The 19,482-nt window shown below is 35.6% G+C and overlaps 1 protein-coding gene across 1 annotated transcript in view; it reads left to right on the forward strand.

The window, feature by feature from the left end:
- LOC114312448 (adenylate kinase 1, chloroplastic) overlaps positions 1 to 14,810 on the forward strand; it is a 29,891-nt gene extending 15,081 nt beyond the window's left edge. Inside the window, exons 3-4 of the mRNA XM_082896744.1 lie at positions 11,054 to 11,326; positions 14,461 to 14,810. Coding sequence (XP_082752870.1) covers positions 11,054 to 11,326; positions 14,461 to 14,475 — 288 coding nt within the window. The 3' untranslated portion in view covers positions 14,476 to 14,810. The remainder of the gene's footprint in view (positions 1 to 11,053; positions 11,327 to 14,460) is intronic.
- Positions 14,811 to 19,482: the final 4,672 nt, after the last annotated feature.

Here is a 19,482-nt window from a genome sequence, read left to right on the forward strand (position 1 = left end):
AATTATTTGTTTTCAAACTTTATTTCTTTTGAAGGATAATTTTTAACCCTTAAGAAAGTGTGAAATGCTAGATACTAAGCTCCAGAAAACAGAAAAAGTCTTGTTTCCACGGGAGAGTTATTTTTTAGTTGGGAAATATTATGTTTACTGGCCATGTAATGTTGTAATTTGCAAGTTTCATTAAGAACTCCTTGTAACGACATAAATTAGTTGTTTGAAAGTTTAGATCTGTTTGAAAATATAGCTCAAAGACCTAAAAAAAAATAACAAAACACATCAGGAAAGTTCACTAATGGCCTTTGGTGGGCAGTTGGGAACTGTTCACTTTGTTGTAAGAAAGTGTGGATTATGGATCAACAACGATGGCAATTAAATTCAATAAACACCAGCAATGTTGCAAATATGTGGTTTCGGAATACATTTTTTACTTGAATGGTTTCTAATTATAGTGCATAAAAAATTTAATTTTCAATGGCCTTTATTTTAGGAGATGTGAAGAGTTAATAAGTTCGACAATGCTACGTAACTCAAATTTTGTGGCTCAAATGGTCAAAACGACGTCGTTTTGAGTACAGAACAACATAAAAATGGTCAAAACGACGTCGTTTTGGCCATTTGAGCCACTTTTGAGCCACAAAATTTGAGTTACGAGACATTTTCCTAATAAGTTTTAGGCATGCTATATGTGGGGCCACCAGCCAGCCAGGGTTGCATGAAATAGAAGATAGTAAATGCCCTTTATTTTTTCAATTTGATCAGATATACAGCTGCAATAGATTTGTCTGGGGATAATAAATTTTTTAGCTGACCTTAATTAAGACCAGGTGAGTGAGTTTGAGGTTCCCTTCATGTTATACATTTATGTGTTAGGGTTTTATCTCTGAAAAGCTTTTAAGCCCATCATTTAGTTGCTTATTTATTATGTCCTGCCATGGTGTTTTAGCCTCCATTTGAGAAGTGAGTTGACTTTTTGACTTTTTAATTTTTTTTTGGCTATTTTAGTCTGGGCTTAAAAGCTTGATTTGGGAAGGATTTTTTGACTTTTTAGCTTTTTTGAATTTTTTTATGAGAGAAGAATGTAACGATTATGGGTTGGATGTGATGTTTTGTTTGTTATGACTAAAATAGTCTATTTTATTTTTTGTGACTAAAATAGCCAAAAAAACCTGCAAACCCACTTGTCAAACACAGGATTAGTGAACTTAATACGTGGGGTTATTCTCTCAAGTGCTCTGACTCTCCAAATTTAACATGGTGTACATCTGTCTATAGTTATCCTATTCTGTTGCCATATTATATATAACATGGTCTTTGATCACACCAAAAGTAGTTTAGACTGTATTTTTCCTGTACTTGTCATTTTTGTTCAGCCTTGAAAAAAGCATGAAAGTTTTCAGATGAGTGGTTTTAGTTGGGTATTGAATAATGATGAGGTGGATGAGATTAAGTGGTTGTAACATCCGTATTTTTTTATCATCTAATAAAAAAAATCAGAGTGCTATTATGTTAGAAATTGGGCGCCCATGTGGCATGACCCTTAGAACCTTTTGAACCTCATCCAAATGGGTTTTGAATTTGAATTCAAACCTATTTGGATGAGCCACTCAGGATATATATCTATCATATCATGATATGGATAGATGATATAGATATCAGATATTATCTCATTTAACCAATGGATAAATGAGATAAATATAATATATATCTGATATATGGTTATGGGTAACCAAGAGAGAAAACAACGTAGGTTTTGTTTTCTACCCATAAACTGACTCTCTCCCAAGAAACAACGATCAAGTCAATTGCACTGTGGTTTGTGTGGGTGATATTCACCATTGTAATATCACCCCACTGCTGGGATTGATTTATCAGACTCTGGAAGCACGTGATTTATCCACGAGGTTCTATCATCGAAAGGTATGATATGATTATTTTATCCGCTGCATAATTGTTTGTTTTTATTTACATTGGTATCAGAGCCATTGATGGATATTTTCGTGTTTCTATTTTTACATGCGTATATATACATGTATATGTATGAATATTAATGGAGGAGGAAGATGAAGTGCACGGTTTTCTTTTTTGCATTTTAACTCCATTTAGATTGAGAGAGTGATATACCTCAATTTTATGTTGCTTAAATGTTATTTTTTATGCCATAAATGTTTTTATTGTGAAAAATGGAGTCCGTCAGTACAAAAATCGGACCGGAAAACACCCGGGAAGGCGGCGCGTGTGATTCACGCGCTGTATGACGCCGAGCAGCATCCCCACGCGCCACCACGCGCCTCCACGCGCTGAGCGCGTTAGGCACGCGCCCCCACGCGCCACACGCGCGATCTGTCAGCTTCCTTCCACACGCGCGCGTTAGCCGCGCCGCTTCCAGCCGCGCCACGTGTGCGACACACGCGCGCCATGCGCCGCGCCGCGCCGACTCGCGCCGAGTTGCGCTGAGCCGCGAGCCGAGCCGTTTTTCCCCCTGGCTTGGCTCTAAGGCTCTGTTTGTTTGTTTTTTAACTCTGAATTGCGTTAATTGGCCATAATTTATTCGTTATAGCTTTGTTTTAAGCATGGTTGGTACCCTTAGACTCAGAATTAATTTTTCTACATTCTGTAAAATTTTGAAAATTTTACGAAAATAAAAATATTTATTCTGTGTTAATAATTCATTTTTTATGCTTTAAAATGATTCTGGTATTACATAAATAATTTTCTGGGGTTGAAATTTTTATTGTGGACTTCTGAAATGTTTTACTATCTACTGGTAATATTGTCTCAGTTTATCAGTTTCTGGATTTTTTATTTCTAATTTTATGTGTGTTTATTAGTTATTTAAAATTCCAGAATATTTCAGAAAAATTCCAGAAAATTTCAAAATGATGTACACTTTAATTATGGCATAATCTGAATATTGAATACAGCATATTTTTTTTGGATTTGTAATATGTTGAAATTAGAAGAGCATGATTATTTATTTATTTATTAGAATTCCATTATTAAATAAATATAGCATGAGTTATTTGTAGATTTACATTAAAATGCTATTGTATGGAATTTATCATGCTTTGTATATGCCATAGTCAGTGGGAGGTTATTCGGTTGAGAGAAATCTTTGTAGATTAACTCCCGAAAACCAATATTTTGCGCATAAATTAAACTAAATTTTGGATAATTGTCACTTGTGGCGCAAGAGATGATTACGAGCATAGCGGATTTTCGATCTTGCGACTTGTGTAATATTGTCACTATTTAATTTAGATTTTTGCGGCAAAATTATATTATGCTAATCAAATTAATCCCAATGCGAATTTCTCTCTAAATTGATTTAGCTTATGGAAGTTAATTTGGTTGACCTAAACTTAGTAGAGATGTTCAAATGTGAACAAACTAATCCCATTCTTTAGATGAGCAAAAGTCTTGGAGACTTTAGGTCAAACCTTAATTGAGCCAAAGTAAGGAAACATGACTCAAAGTCGCCGTGTTTTTTGTTGCCTTGTTTGGCACAATAAAAACTAATGTGTGCGCTATAGTTAGCGGCACGCTACATAGTTTTGGTTGGCGAGTTTTGGAGTTATGAAATTAGTAAGCCCTCAATAGATCTGTATATGATCTTGACTAATGAGCTGCGCGGATTGACTTTGTAATTTGACTTGTAAATAATGTTACATCATTGGATGAAGTAACATTCAAGAGTCACGTCATCCAAGAAATGCGAGCTTAAATAAATTAGTCATTAAGTGTAAGACGAGTAGCCAGTACGAGCAGTGTTTTGCTCTCTATCCAATTATTGGGAGTGGATTGAGCGAAATTTCATGCACTATAATAGTGTGCGTTGAAATATCACGTGAAGTTAAAAGATTAGCGCTTAGAAGCTGCAAAATCTATTAACACTGAGTGAAAAGATTAGCGCTTAGTAGCTGCAAAATCTATTAGCATTGCCAACTTGTCTAAGTGTGGACACTTACTGTTTCCACACTTGAGTGTGAAACATGGATGAGGTGCTTCTTTGTGTGATTCCTTTACTAGGCTAACGTTTTGAATAACATTTACCACTAAGCGCAAACGTTGCAGCATAGTAATGAAAAGGTTAAGGCTGACAAGGTTGTTATGACTCTAAGAATTTAACGCATCGCTTGTAAGAGCATTGTGTTGAATTAGACTATTTAGCCTAATTCGCGCTTAAGTTACTTCAGGAGCTATCATAGTTGATAGCTTATTCTCTCCTTCTTGTGGATAGTAGAATTAATTGCAAGTGACTATGAAGCGAGAAATAGAGATGGCAACAGGAGTATCGTCATCTTTCAACTAGATGTATTAAAGTGTATGGAGAATAAAATTGACTTGAAGGTGCAGGGGATTAGCACTTACTAGTTAAATTTGCGACTTAGGCGCAGTTGATATCTCCATGATATCCTTTTTATGATCTAGTGAATATGACTTAGTCGTGAGTCATTACCTAGTTGGGCCTAAACCTTTAAAACTTGTCTTCGAGAACTCACACATTAAGATGATTGGAATTAGTTTATGACATTGGTCATGAACCAGTGGCTTATTATACTTAATCACATTAATGAGATGATGACACGATGGTTTGAGTAGGCCTTCTCGGGCCCACTCGCTTATGACATCCTGCTCTCATGTGAATGTGTAACTTTGTTCGCAATGGGTGCGCACAAGTAAGTAGGAAAGCCGCAGAAGGTCATTTGTTTTGGCGCATTTAGTCCACTATGATATTTTGTGACTAGATATGTGTGAGGGTATGATAGCTAAGCCTCAATCTCGACACATTTATAGATTACGATACGCATCTGAATCAAGACTATTTGATCTCCCATACGTCAAAAGTTTTGAGATGATTTTTGACATTGCACATATGAGGTCGAGATCAATTAGATAAGAGTTTTTTGTGCTTTTAGTTTTGACCAAGGTGGCGAGTATCTATTTGAGTTATTTTTCAGAAAAACTCTGTGAAGAGAGATGGATGCTTAGAAAATTGATTATTCCTAGTACTCAACAACACACTGGTGTAGTAGAGATAAGGAATTAAATATTGTTAATGTTAGGTGGATAATGGCGCAAAATGTTTCCCAATTGGGAATTGCACTAGTTTGTTGCCTATATCCCTAATTAAGTGCCCTCCATATTAGATTTTACACTCCATTTTGAGTAATGGGTTAGCAGAGAGCCATCTATGGGCGATCTGTAACCATTAAACAGCTTATCTTTATTCTACTTCTCATAAGATTGCGAAGTTAAGACCTAGGGTTCTATAGCGCATTATTGTATGCTGTCTTGTAAACACAAAGGGTCGTGTGGCGCATTATTGTATGCGGTCATGCAAACCCTCCGGGTCATGTGCATATAGGTAAGCATCTTTGTGGTAGTGTAACTAAGTCACATAAAGTTTTATTAGTAAAGGTGACGTGAATAGAGTTTTCGGAACTCTATAAGATGGAGAATTCCAAGCATAGCGCTCTATGTAGCCTAGTTGAGAATGGAAAGAAATTTCCAATATCCTAGGGACAGTGGGAGCGATGTGCCTACTAATGGATTACTCCATTAGAGAAGAATACTCTACATTCTTAGTTGCGTGGTAGCAAATGTGAAAATTTTCCACGTCATCACTGGGTGATTGAGAGGGAAACATTCATGATTGCTCCGCAAGATGATAAAGAGCCTAGGATAATGCCTAAGGCTCTAGTCCCCTATTTTTTGAAAGTGGATCAATGTTGCGCAGTTTAAGACAAAGTCTTTGAGGATTAACCATTTTTTATAATTTGGTTGACTTTCTATTATGACGCAAAACTGTTATAAAGTTATGCGTAATTTGGATAGTCATTGTTGAGGCATAAGGCTCGCTAGATACCGAATGGTCGCACCATTGAGGAAAGTGTAGACCATGAGAAGACTTCCTCCTGGGGAGTGAGGTTATTTTGACTTAGGCTATAATTGACATAAGTTCGGAACATTGATTTGTGGACATTGTGACCTGATTTCTCATTAGAGAATTGGATAAGTAGATCCGTAGGGATTTACCTTCTGCTTTTATGGTGAAAAGTTAGGAGCGCAAAAAGGTTGCTGGTTCCAATAAATCTTTTACAACCTAAAGCAGTTATCCAAACAGTGGTTCTTAGATTTCGTCAAGCCATGATAGGCCAACGATGATCAATGAAGACCACTGAGGCATGATCAATGGTCCAAAAGAAGTTTTTCCTTACTTAGTCATTATGAGCCAGGAATTTATAAGGTTGTCGCCACCTAGGGTGGGCAGTCCTCTATTTTAGATATGATGGACATGGGTGATGTAATTCATATGCTCGGATGTACGATCCTTAGGGATTGTTTTAGGAAAATTCTCGGTCTGTCTTCGATGACTTACATAGAGAATATCTTAGAATGATTCTAGATGCAAAATTGCAAATCCATTGACTTACCTATCGGTAAAAGCCAGAGCCTTAGCTATTGAGTGAATCCTCAGATTATCTTTGGGAGAAACAGATGACCTATATTCCTTGATCTTTTCTTTGTTGTGGGAGCCTAAAGTACGCTATGTGGGCGTATTCGGCATGATAAGTGTTATCTTTGATAAATGGTTAACTGAGTTGTTCAGACTTTGACCTTGCTCATTAGACTGTGGATAAAATGCTTTATTAGAAGCATATTAATTTGCTCATTGTAAAATTCAATGCGCTGGTTGGGCGCATCTGCGCTAGTTGGGCGCATTAAGAATGAACGCAAATTGGTCACCAAAAATATCTTTAGAGAGGTTATTGCGCAAGAGGTAGTGATCTTAAATCATTTCATGTGAGGCGCACATGGTGGATTCCGTTGTATATACTTATCGCAAGAGGTGCTGATATGGCTTATGTTTGGAATCCATAATTGCGCAAGCTGTGGTCATTTTTTTTTAAATCGATCACTTATTTTGAGATGATGGGATGTTGACACTATTATGGTTTGTGTCATAATGATTAGCAGATGATGATGTCAGCAGGCAAGATTGGCTCACTCACACGAGCAATCGCCCTTGGCGCTTGGGAGCGAGCAAGGATGAGACTGGTGGTTTATTTTATTCGGAGCCAAGAGAGGCTTAAATCATCCACTATGTATGTCGCCTTGGTTATAACCAAGATGAGGTCGTGTTAAGGACCAAACATGGATGTTAGTACCCACTTTCCATGTTGTGCCTGTTATGATTAGCCAGATGCGAGATCTCATTTGGCGCCTAGAAGGCGAGCAAATAGAGAATTCGGGTTAGGCGCTAGAAAGCGACTAGACTAATATCTGTACGGTGTATCGAGTATGACGTCACTCTTTATGGAAGAGTTACTCCACCGTAACATGTATTCATACTATATGTGCTTAGCGACCGAGTAATGAGGTGAGAGAATGGATCCCTGCTTCCTCACCGTGTGAGTCTTACGAGTCATTATTGATATGACTTTCATTTATATACCCTTTTGTGACTTTTGACTATGTCATAAGGTAAGGGGTTGATGTTCTGCTACTTTGGTATGTTGCCTGCGGTCATGTATGATTCGGCCTTAAGGGACATCACTGGGAAAGCGGTCAATCCTAAACTAAATGGCATGAGGGCAAAGGGAAGATCATCTAGTATTACACCACTGTTGTATATTCACTGCCGGCAACTCATATCGCTCTGTATGAGAGGCGAATTGAGTGTGAATATATTGCAAGAATTAAGAGGGTCAAACATGCTCTTTTTGAGGGATTAGAGATGTTTTTTGGACCGGTGTAATTAGATGGGTCTGGGGTATATGAGACACTATTTCTATTCTTTTTGGGTTGATGTCTCTATGCTGGCTCATTTTGAGTTTCTAGTATAGAGCTCCCACATGCAGGTGTTCTCAGCAGTCGCACGGTGCAGTGGCTAGTATGAGATTGTTTATTTTTGGGGAGATTGAGATTGAGACGTGGCAGTGTCATGCCAACTCATGTCCGAGTGGGAGATGTTAGAAATTGGGCGCCCATGTGGCATGACCCTTAGAACCTTTTGAACCTCATCCAAATGGGTTTTGAATTTGAATTCAAACCTATTTGGATGAGCCACTCAGGATATATATCTATCATATCATGATATGGATAGATGATATAGATATCAGATATTATCTCATTTAACCAATGGATAAATGAGATAAATATAATATATATCTGATATATGGTTATGGGTAACCAAGAGAGAAAACAACGTAGGTTTTGTTTTCTACCCATAAACTGACTCTCTCCCAAGAAACAACGATCAAGTCAATTGCACTGTGGTTTGTGTGGGTGATATTCACCATTGTAATATCACCCCACTGCTGGGATTGATTTATCAGACTCTGGAAGCACGTGATTTATCCACGAGGTTCTATCATCGAAAGGTATGATATGATTATTTTATCCGCTGCATAATTGTTTGTTTTTATTTACATATTAAAAATATATTTATACAACAATCACAAACCAAGAGAGAAGATTGAAGAAAAAATATGAATATTTGGCTGTTAATAGCCTCAAAATAGTAGAAACTAAATGAGAGAAGAAGAAAAATAAGAGCGCTGATAGGAATGGCAATGGGGATAATGGGGTGGATATTAATTTCTCATCCCCATTCCCCTATAATAAATTTTTCTTATTCTCCATTCTCCATTCCCCATGGCTACCACCCTCCCCATTTTTTAATGGGTATGGATTTTTCCTAACCTACTTTAATTCCCATTTTTATTTTTTATATTTAATATTAACAACTACTTCTTTTTTTTTTTTTTTTTAAGGTTCACAACAAAAGTTAAATATACCTTCAATCTTTTTTCTTTCTTTTTTTAATATATTTAATGTTAACAACCTTCTTTTTTTTCCTTTTTTTTTTTTTATAAAGGTTTTAGCTAAATATACCTTCAATCTTTTTTCTTTCTTTTTTAATATATTTAATGTTAACAACTTATTTTTTTTATTTATTTTTTATTTTTTTAAGGTTCACAACAAAAGCTAAATATACATTCAATCTTATTTTATTTTATTTGATTTAACAACAAAATCAAATACACATTAATTAATTAATTAAAAAGTTTGTTTTATAATAATCAAATATATAATTTTGAGACAATCAAATAAGTTTTAGTAATTGAAAAAAAAAATGTGGAAGAACGTAGAAGATTGAAAAAAAATTACAACCATCTCTCTCTCTCACTCTCACTCTCCCTCTCACTCTCTCCCCTACATGTTATAAGAACCCGATTACAATGTTATAAGAGCCTGTTTGAAGAAATAAAATATGAAAGAACATGTTTGAAGAAAGTGTTATAAGACTCATATTAAATTGCATCAGGGCATAAACAAGGAATTGTTTGTTGATCTCTTAGCCACGGACATTTTAGACATTAAACCATCTTTCTCTTAGCAAATTTGAACCATTCATTTTAATTTATCCAAAATCTAACTATATCTTTAACAAATCTGAACCACTCATTTTAAGATATCTATGCATTACCACACCCAATTCATCATCCATCTTCTTCCTTTAGTCCCCCACGAATTTTGTTGTTTGTTACTTTTAAAAAACAAAAAATATTTTTTCAATTAAATTTTTACTAATTTCACAACACCATCACCACTATTCTCACTTTCACTGTCACACTACCATCACCATAGCCACTACCATCATCACTGCCGCCATCACCCCACCACTATGTAACAATCTCTACTTTCACCTTCGTTCCATCACCACCACCACCAAATATAAAAAAATATATTTTTAATTTTTTTTACAAAAAAATATTTTTCATTAAAAAATAATTTCTATCTAAATAAATGAAGCATAACATTGGAAAACAAGCTGATTTCAGTTAAAACTGTTCATAACTAAGAAAAATTCTTTTAATTTAAAAAAAAAAATTATTTAGTAAGACTTTGTATCCCTTTTTTGTTTTTCTAGCAAATAAATCTTTGTACCGATCATTTCTAACCAATCACGACTCATGCTTGTTTTGATTCTCTACAATTTCCTTATTTTCAAATACATTCATATACATATATATATATATATATATACGTTGTATAAATTGTGTGATAACATAAAACAAATAGATTCATACTTGTTAATTGAAATTTCCGATCAAGCAAACCATTCTGAAAATTACAATACATAACAAAATAAAATAACATAGAAAAGCAAACTGAAACCTACACTAGACAGTGTCCTTAATTTTTTTAAATAAATTTAAAAAATTCTAGATATGTATAAAATTTGACAAGAATAATGTGACAATGTTAATTAATGTGTATTTGATTTTATTGTTGAGCCAAATAAAATAAAATAAGATTGAATGTATATTTAGCTTTGGTTGTGAATCTTAAAAAAAAAAAAAAAAAATTTGGTTGTGAACCTTAAAAAAAAATTAAAAAAAAAAACAAAAGAAAAAAGATTGAATGTATATTTAGCTTTGGTTGTGAATTTTAAAAATTAAAAAAAAAATGGTTGTGAACCTTAAAAATAAAAATGAAAAAAGATTGGAGGTATATTTAGTTTTGGTTGTGGATCTTAAAAAAAAAAAAAATTGGTTGTGAACCTGAAAAAATAAATAAATAAAAAAAAGAAAAAAAATTGAATGTATATTTAGTTTTGGTTGTGAATGGATAAGAAAAAGAGGGGAAAACCCATATATTTGGGTTGGATTTCCATGGATACCCACAACAGAGTAGGTTATCCATTGCCATCCCTAAGCGCTGAGCTTTTCGTAATTTGGGGGATGTACCAAAGAGGAAAATTTTATGGTTGCTAAGAAACCATAATAGAAAAGTTTATTTTTTCTGTTGCATCAGCTTCTAACTCTGTACCCTAAGAAGGTCCTCTTTCTTTCCTTTGCAATGGCAGCACTGCAAAGATAATTTTTTTGTAATTACTTTTTGAACATTGTTTTGAGATTGATAAAGTGCACTGCAACTATGTTAGGGTTAGTGGACTAATCACACATTATTTTTTTTTCTCTCTCTCTCTCTGATATTTTCTTTTCTGATTCTTAGGTATATCCTGTTTCATCTATCTTTTCAGGAAATCTTGGATGAGGTGATAGATATTGACTTGGTGGTTAATCTAAAGCTCCCAGAAAGTGTACTGATTGAGAAATGCCTGGGGCGAAGGATTTGCAGTGAGTGCAGGAAAAATTTCAATGTAGCCTCCATTAATGTCAAATGTGAGAATGGGAGTCCTGGAATTAACATGGCTCCACTTCGTTCTCCCCCACAATGTGTTTCGAAGCTCATCACTCGGTCTAATGATACTGAAGCTGTAGTAAAGGAACGACTCTGCATTTACAATGAAAAGGTAGTGCTTCATTCTCCCAAAATGTTCTTCAAAAATGACACTAATATTGTCACAGTTTTCCTGTTGTTGGAAAAGTAAACATCCATTTATGTCTTTGTTGCTAGAAAAATGTGAAGACACCTAACATTTTTGCAGGTGTGATTTTTCTTGTGTTAGTTTGAAGTTATGCTTTGGTAGAAATAAGAACCATAATAGTTGATTTGATGCAAGGATTTCTAATGGCTGCAACGTGGGGCTTCCCACTTGTACTAAACTTATTCCTTTTTTCCATTTTGGTTTATGGCTTATAAAAGTTCAATTATATTAAAGGTCTCTGTGATGGGGATTTATTACATGTTGCTTAAAAAAGTTCAATTATATTAAAGTTCAATTATATTCCAGGTGTTGACGCCTCAAAATTACCAAACGGCGTCGGTTTAGCATGAAACTTGGCACACACGACCGCCTAGGCACGAGAGACTTGTAGGAGAAGACGAGACTCCAATCGGGTTCTGGTCAAGGAGTTAGTGCCCAACTTTGATCTAGGCAAACTAGTTCATTAAGAAATTTAAATTGGAGGTGTTGACGCCCCAAAATCTCCAAACAGTGTAGGTTTAGCACGAAACTTGGCACACACGACTGCCTAGGCACGAGAGACTTATGGGAGAAGACGGGTCTCCAATCGGGTTCCCGGTTTGGGAGTTAGAGCCGAATTTCGGTGTAGGCAAACTAGTTCCTTAAGAAATTTGAATTGGAGGTGTTGACGCTCCAAAATCACCAAACGACTTCGGTTCAGCACGAAACTTGGCACACAAGACTGCCGAGGCACGAGAGACTTATGGGAGAAGACGGGAGTCCAATCGGGTTCCCAGTTTGGGAGTTAGAGCCGAATTTCGGTCTAAGCAAACTAGTTCCTTAAAAATTTGAATTGGAGGTGTTGACACCCCAAAATCACCAAACGGCGTTGGTTTAGCAAGAAACTTGGCACACACGACCGCCTAGGCATGAAAGACTTGTAGGAGAAGACAGAGCTCGAATTGGGTTCCCAGTTTGGGAGTTAGAGCCGGATTTCGGTCTAGCAAACTAGTTGCTTAAGAAATTTGAATTGGAGGTGTTGACGCCCCAAAATCACCAAACAGCTTCGATTTAGCATGAAACTTGGTACACACAACCGCCTAGGCACGAAAGACTTATGGGAGAAGACAGGACTCTAATCGGGTTCCTGGTTTTGGAGTTAGAGCCAGATTTCACTCTAGGCAAACTAGTTTCTTAAGAAACGTGAATTGGAGGTGTTGACACCCCAAAATCACCAAACGGCTTTGGTTTATCACAAAACTTAGCACACACGACCGCCTAGGCACGAGAGACTTGTGAGAGAAGACGGGACTCCAATCAGGTTCCCAGTTTGGGAGTTAGAGCCGAATTTCGGTCTAGGCAAACTAGTTCATTAAGAAATTTGAATTAGAGGTGTTGACGCCCCAAAATCACCAAACGACATCGGTTTAGCACAAAACTTGGCACACACGACCGCCTAGGCACGAGAGACTTGTGGGAAAAGACGAGACTCCAATCGGGTTGCTGGTTTGGGAGTTAGAGCCGGATTTCACTTTAGGCAAACTAGTTCCTTAAGAAACTTGAATTGGAGGTTGACACTCCAAAATCACCAAACAACGTCGGTTTAGCAAGAAACTTGGCACACACGACCGCCTAGGCATGAGAGACTTATGGGAGAAAACGGGACTCCAATCGGGTTCCTGGTTTGGGAGTTAAAACCGAATTTCGGTCTAGTCAAACTAGTTCATTACTAAATTTGAGTTGGAGGTGTTGATGCCCCAAAATCACCAAACGGCGTCGGTTTAGTATGAAACTTGGCATACACGTCCACCTAGGTACGAGAGACTTGTGGGAGAAGACGGTTCTCTAATCGGGTTCCCGGTTTGAGAGTTAGAGCCAGATTTCATTGTAGACAAACTAGTTCATTAAGAAATTTGAATTTGAGGTGTTGACGTCCCAAAATCTCCAAACGGCGTCGGATTAGCACGAAACTTGGCACACATGACCGCCTAAGCACGAGAGACTTGTGGGAGAAGACAGGAATCCAGTCGGGTTCCCGGTTTGGGAGTTAGAGCCGTATTTCGGTCTAGGCAAACTAGTTCATTAAGAAATTTGAATTGGAGGTGTTGACGTTCCAAAATCACCAAACGGCGTCGGTTTAGCAAGAAACTTGGCATACACGACCACCTAGGCACGAGAGACTTGTGGGAGAAGACAGGACTCCAATCGGGTTCCCGGTGAGGGAGTTAGAGCCGAATTTCGGTGTAGACAAACTAGTTCATTAAGAAATTTGAATTGGAGGTGTTGATGCCCCAAAATCTCCAAACGGCGTCGGATTAGCACGAAACTTGACACAGACGACCGCCTAGGCACGAGAGACTTGTGGGAGATGACGAGACTCAAATCGGGTTCCCGGTTTGGGAGTTAGAGCCGGATTTCACTCTAGGCAAACTAGTTCTTTAAGAAACTTCAATTCGAGGTGTTGACGTCCCAAAATCACCAAATTGTGTCGGTTTAGCACGAAACCTGGCACACACGACTTCCTAGGCACGAGAGACTTGTGGGAGAAGACGGGACGCCAATTGGGTTCTCGGTTTGGGAGTTAGAGCCGGATTTCACTCTAGGCAAATTAGTTCATTCAGAAATTTGAATTAGAGGTGTTGACGCCCCAAAATTTCCAAACGGCGTCGATTTAGCACGAAACTTGGCATACACGACCGCCTAGGCACGAGAGACTTGTGGAAGAAGACAGGGCTCCAATTGGGTTCTCGATTTGGAAGTTAGAGTCGGATTTCACTCTAAGCAAACTAATTCCTTAAGAAACTTGAATTCGAGGTGTTGATGTCCCAAAATACCAAACGGTGTCGGTTTAGCACAAAACTTGGCACACACGACCGCTTAGGCACGAGAGACTTGTGGGAGAAGACGGGACTCCAATCGGGTTCCTAGTTTGTGAGTTAGAGCCGGATTTTCGTCTAGCCAAAATTATTTACTTTATTATCTTTGTAATTATATAGTAGTTAATTTTTTATGCTTTTTTGTAATTAAAATATTAACACATAATTATATTGTCATTAATTATTTTTATTTTTTGTTTTCAGATATTTCCCGAGTAGCAGTTTGCTTGTGGAATGTAGGCGTGTGAAGATTGCGATTAACTTTTGCTTTTGTTACCCACGGAAGAATCATGAGAGAAACTTTTGTTTTTGAATTCCGTCACAAAAAGACAACTTTGCCGTCGCAAAAAAAAAAGTGACGGCATTGTGCCTCGCTAAAACCTTTTAGTAACGCCCTTTGTTGCGACCTCCCACTTGCCGTCGCTAAAAGTCACCTGCCGTCGCAAAAAAGCTTTTGAGACGGCATTTTGAGAATTTGTGACGGCGTTTTGCCGTCGCAAAAAGTCAAATTTTTTGTAGTGTGTGAATTATCTAAAAAATACTTGCATGGGATTTGATGTGAAAAACATCAAGGGGGATGGGTCTTAAACCCAAGTAACATAATTACTCTTGGTGAAAATTCAACTCAATACTTGAAGAAACATCAAGTCCTTGAGTTCAATGAGTCCAAATACACCATATGTCTTGATTACAAGCACTTAAATTTTTATTTTTATAATCATCCCAAGGTAAAGTGTTTAGGACTTGTAATGCAAAAGAGGAAGTTGAGCTACTTAGCTCTTAATAATTTTATAATGGTGAGTTAGGGTACTATAGTTACAAGGGTACTTTCAGTAAACTCTTATATAGGTAAGTTTACTGAAAGTACCCCTATAACTATAGTACCTTAACTAACACCGTTGTAAACTTATTAAGAACTAAGTAGCTCAACCTTTTCAGTTTACATTACAGGTCCCAAGCACTTTACCTTGAAATGATTATAAAAATAAAAATTTAAATGGTTGCAATCACAACATATGGTGTACTTGGGCTCATTGAACTCATGGACTTGATGCTTTTTCAAGCGTTGAGTCGAGTTTCCACTATGAGTGATTAAGTTACGTGAGCTTAATACCTATCCCTTTTGATGATGTTACATCAAATCACTTGTAAAAATTTCTACATAATTCAGAGTCACATAAACAATATTCTTACATAGTATGTGTTACCATAATTTATGACATGATCAACATGTTCGGACTAGCAATTATTGTCATAAATATCAACTCATACTAATGATGAGTTATATTGAAAATTCAAGAAAAAACTGTGATAAAAATATCATGCTAGTCCATTTCTTTTGTTACAAAAGACAAAAATTCTCTTCAATTCTAAGAGATAAACCCCCAACCAAGAGTAATTTTATTTACTATAGTTTTCATGCTAATTGTTCAAATAGGCACCTTTGTATCCCACTTTAACATATAAACTAATCATTCTCAATAATGTTGAGAAATTAAATTGTGAGATTTAAACAATCAAATACTTAAGATATGAAAAACTAACACTTTCTCATATCGTAAGTTTCATGACTTGTGTTTGAGTCATAAACTGACTAACCAATGTGAAATTTTATTAATACAAGTTACATAAATTAAATGTTCTAATTTAATTACAATAAGAAAATTTACCAAGTATATAATACGTATTCCATGTTTTCTCAAGCATCAAGAACTCACAAACAAAAAATGAAACCTTGATTTTAAAATACGTTCTTGAAACTTTCACAAAAAATATTCCAACTCTTGTGTTTCTTTTCTTAAATCCAAAACAAGGATTTTAAATGAAATATTGAAGCATATCAATTGAATTTCCAAGAACATTTTTTCATAAAAGATGAAAATATTATCTTAGTATCAGTATACAAATGCAATGTACGAAAATACGAAGTCAATATCAATTTGACAAATAATATCATTCTGAATTAATAAGTCGTGCCAAATCAGAAAATACTTGAAATGCAAAACAATGTACCATATGATAAATATTATATGTAAATAATGATTTGGCTCCCAGTTGCATTCAAATGACAAACTAATATAAAAGAATAAATTTAATCATTTGTATGTACCCATAAATCTGAAGTATTATACTATAATACGTTATTCAAATCGTTAAGCCCTTATTATAAACAAATCAAAAGCAAGATTTTAGCCCAAATCCACTGGCCATTTGGTGAACCAGCATAACCTCATCATTTTCTACTTCAAGTACAATGGCTATGCCGTAAGACCCAAACAAACTTCCTTTATCAGAAAACTCAAATCAGTCCAAATTTGAACAGAGACTTTGTTTTGTCAAAAAGTATTGCCGGAAAGCAAACTCTTTCATTGGATTCAAGAGTCATAGTAACAGTGACCAAATACAAAGAAAAGATGATGTTCTTTTCACATAAAATTAAAAATTCTACAAAACGTTTTTGATACACCGAGTAATGTTCACCAAGAGAAACTCAGCCTCTTTGGCCAATTACTAGATTGTGACACACTCCCTAGGTCAAACGTAGATCTCATGATCCAAAAATATTTACATGTATGAACATCAAGAACAAGTGGGTGTAGATAATAATAGAAGCATTAACAAGATTACATAACTGAAAGAACTAACGTCCCGTTTGTTTTGGGAGATAGAGATAGATGTAAGACTTACTATATGTTGTGTTTGTTTTGGGAGATGGAGATGGAATTGATAATTCTATGGGATAAGGATGGGTCTTGGTGTTGGGGTTGAGATAGAGGAGGTGGTAGTGGTATTAGGAAATTAGTTTTCTGGCTTAGGTTTTTTTTATTTTTTTTTATTTTTTTTAACATTTGGGCATTTTTTTTTTACATTAATGTTTAATGTTTTTGTATTTTTTATTAAGGAAAAATCATTATTTTATTTGTTTTAATATTTTATATTTCTTTTATAGGATAATAATTTAACAATCCCACACTAACAACTATTATCAAAACAAACACAGTTTTACTTAATTCTCTCACTATTAATCCCTTCACTACCAATCCCCTCTATTCTACCTTCGAAAACAAACGGGGCTAACAGTTATAAAATTCAAACAAAAGCAATCATGTTCATACCCAAAAACATACGCAACTAGAAAAATTCATTCAAACATCTTGTCTAAATCCAAAACAAGACAATTTCCTTTGCATAGATTTGATTTCAATAGTCCAAATTTAAAAATTAGAATCAAAACTTCCTTTCATGCAACTAATGATATATATTAGTGCTAATGCTAATAACATAAAAACATATAAGATCCAAAAATTTTAGATGCAATGAAATCTATATATATATATTGTAACCCAAACATTTTACTTAATCATGAATGCTATCATGTAAATTCCAGTTTGCGTCAATGCAGAAAAGATAGAATATAAATCCACTCATATGAAAATGCATACCCGTAAATATGCATATATTTATGTGTGACAAAACCATCCAATTCTTCTTGGCAGACACAAAACAAAGTGCAAATTTTACCAACTAATATAAAGACTTGCATTCAAATAACTCTAAAAGATAATTATCATACCTGAATTATTTTATTGCCAAGATTTAATACCTCAAAAGAAAATCACCAAATTGGAATTGAATCTTCCATCTCTTGAAAATATCGTCTTAAGATTGTTAGTACAAAATTGGTAAATGTGATGGAAGAGGATAAAATTAGAGAATAATAAGATTTCTTCAAGGCGCGTTATAATGTCGCTTTCCTTAAGATGATATTTTTCCCCACAAATTCTTTTAAATATGGTGTACATCGAGTTACTCGCAAATCGCCTCTAAGATACAATGAAGCCTAGTCTTGTAGCACTCCATACTTCTTGGTATAATGGAATTATATTTGACTATTTGATTATCATAATTGAGAACTTTCTTAGTCGATATTTGAGCTTTGGTTGAGGTGATACCATAGTGGTTGCACAAAATTGGATCAAAAACTCCAAATTCGAATAGTTGTCATTGAGTAGTCTTTACTCTCTTATCATTTTCTCTCCCCACTTCGAATCTTGACGTGAGAATAGAACCATGGGACGTGAGGATAGAACCATGGGAAATTTTACTTCTAGGGCTTCAATTTGGACACAAGAATGACACTAAATGGAGTTTGGACGAGAGAGTTATGCCTATTTGAAGTTTACGAATATGTGTTGTGTGCATAGTTTGCTCGAGCGCAAGTTTCATCGCTCAAGTGGTCCATAGATCCTTCTAGATCTATTTTTCAAAATTGTCTAAGTTACTGCAAGCCTTGATTCACCACTCGAGCGCACTTTTGACTGCTCAAGCAATCTATTCGAGTCAGTAAAGATACTAAGAGATTTCATTCACCACTTGAGTACAGATTTGACCGCTTGAGCGATCTGTTTGGGATCAGATCTTTAAAAATCACTTTTTGGGTCAAATCTCTTCACTTTTCACCTTATCTTCTCTCTCTTTCTTCCATTTTTGAGCTTCAAGTTCTTATGCCTTGGATTTCATCTCTTTAGAGTGAGAATCTCATCCTAGTCACATATACCAAAACGTAGAGCATGACAAGAGCTTCCTTTTAATTTGAGTGGATCATATTTTTATTGAAGTTAGATTTCCGTGCTTTCTTTTCTTTTGGCTTGAGGTGGAAATTCATTTTCTTCTTTTTAATACCTCGTTATAGATAGGCATGTGGTAGTTTTTATTGTATTTAAAAGCATGTTTGTTAAGGGATTTTTTAAAAGCATGAAAGGGGGTTTAGGGTTTGATTTTTAGGAGTTGAAATTGTATGTTTTTGGTTGTTTTGGTAAATTGGAAAGTGTTTAGTTATGGTTAGGCTGATAGTGGTGAAAAGCCCTAATTTTGTTATTAAGGGTTAATAAAATGAAAATGGGTAAGGTTGGGTAATGATTGTATTAAGTGTTATGGGATTGAATTAATGTTATGGTTGCTATAAGGAATTAAGTGGATCTTGTGATTGCTTGAGTTGAGTTGTTGTCATGACCCAAACCCGCCCCTAAAGGTTTGGATCATAACCGAACAGTAATCATGAGATTACCTACGGCCTCAGATAGAAATCTAATCATATTTAATCATATGGAGCCAGAAGCGGAAGTTGAATAATAAAATTTGTCAAATGAGCTGTGCATAAATGACATGAACAAAAACTTGATATATATTAATAACTCACACTCATACATATATAATAAGATTCCA

This window comes from Camellia sinensis, chromosome 12, assembly GCF_055761805.1.
Source record: "Camellia sinensis isolate YWXY chromosome 12, ASM5576180v1, whole genome shotgun sequence".
Taxonomy (NCBI): domain Eukaryota; kingdom Viridiplantae; phylum Streptophyta; class Magnoliopsida; order Ericales; family Theaceae; genus Camellia; species Camellia sinensis.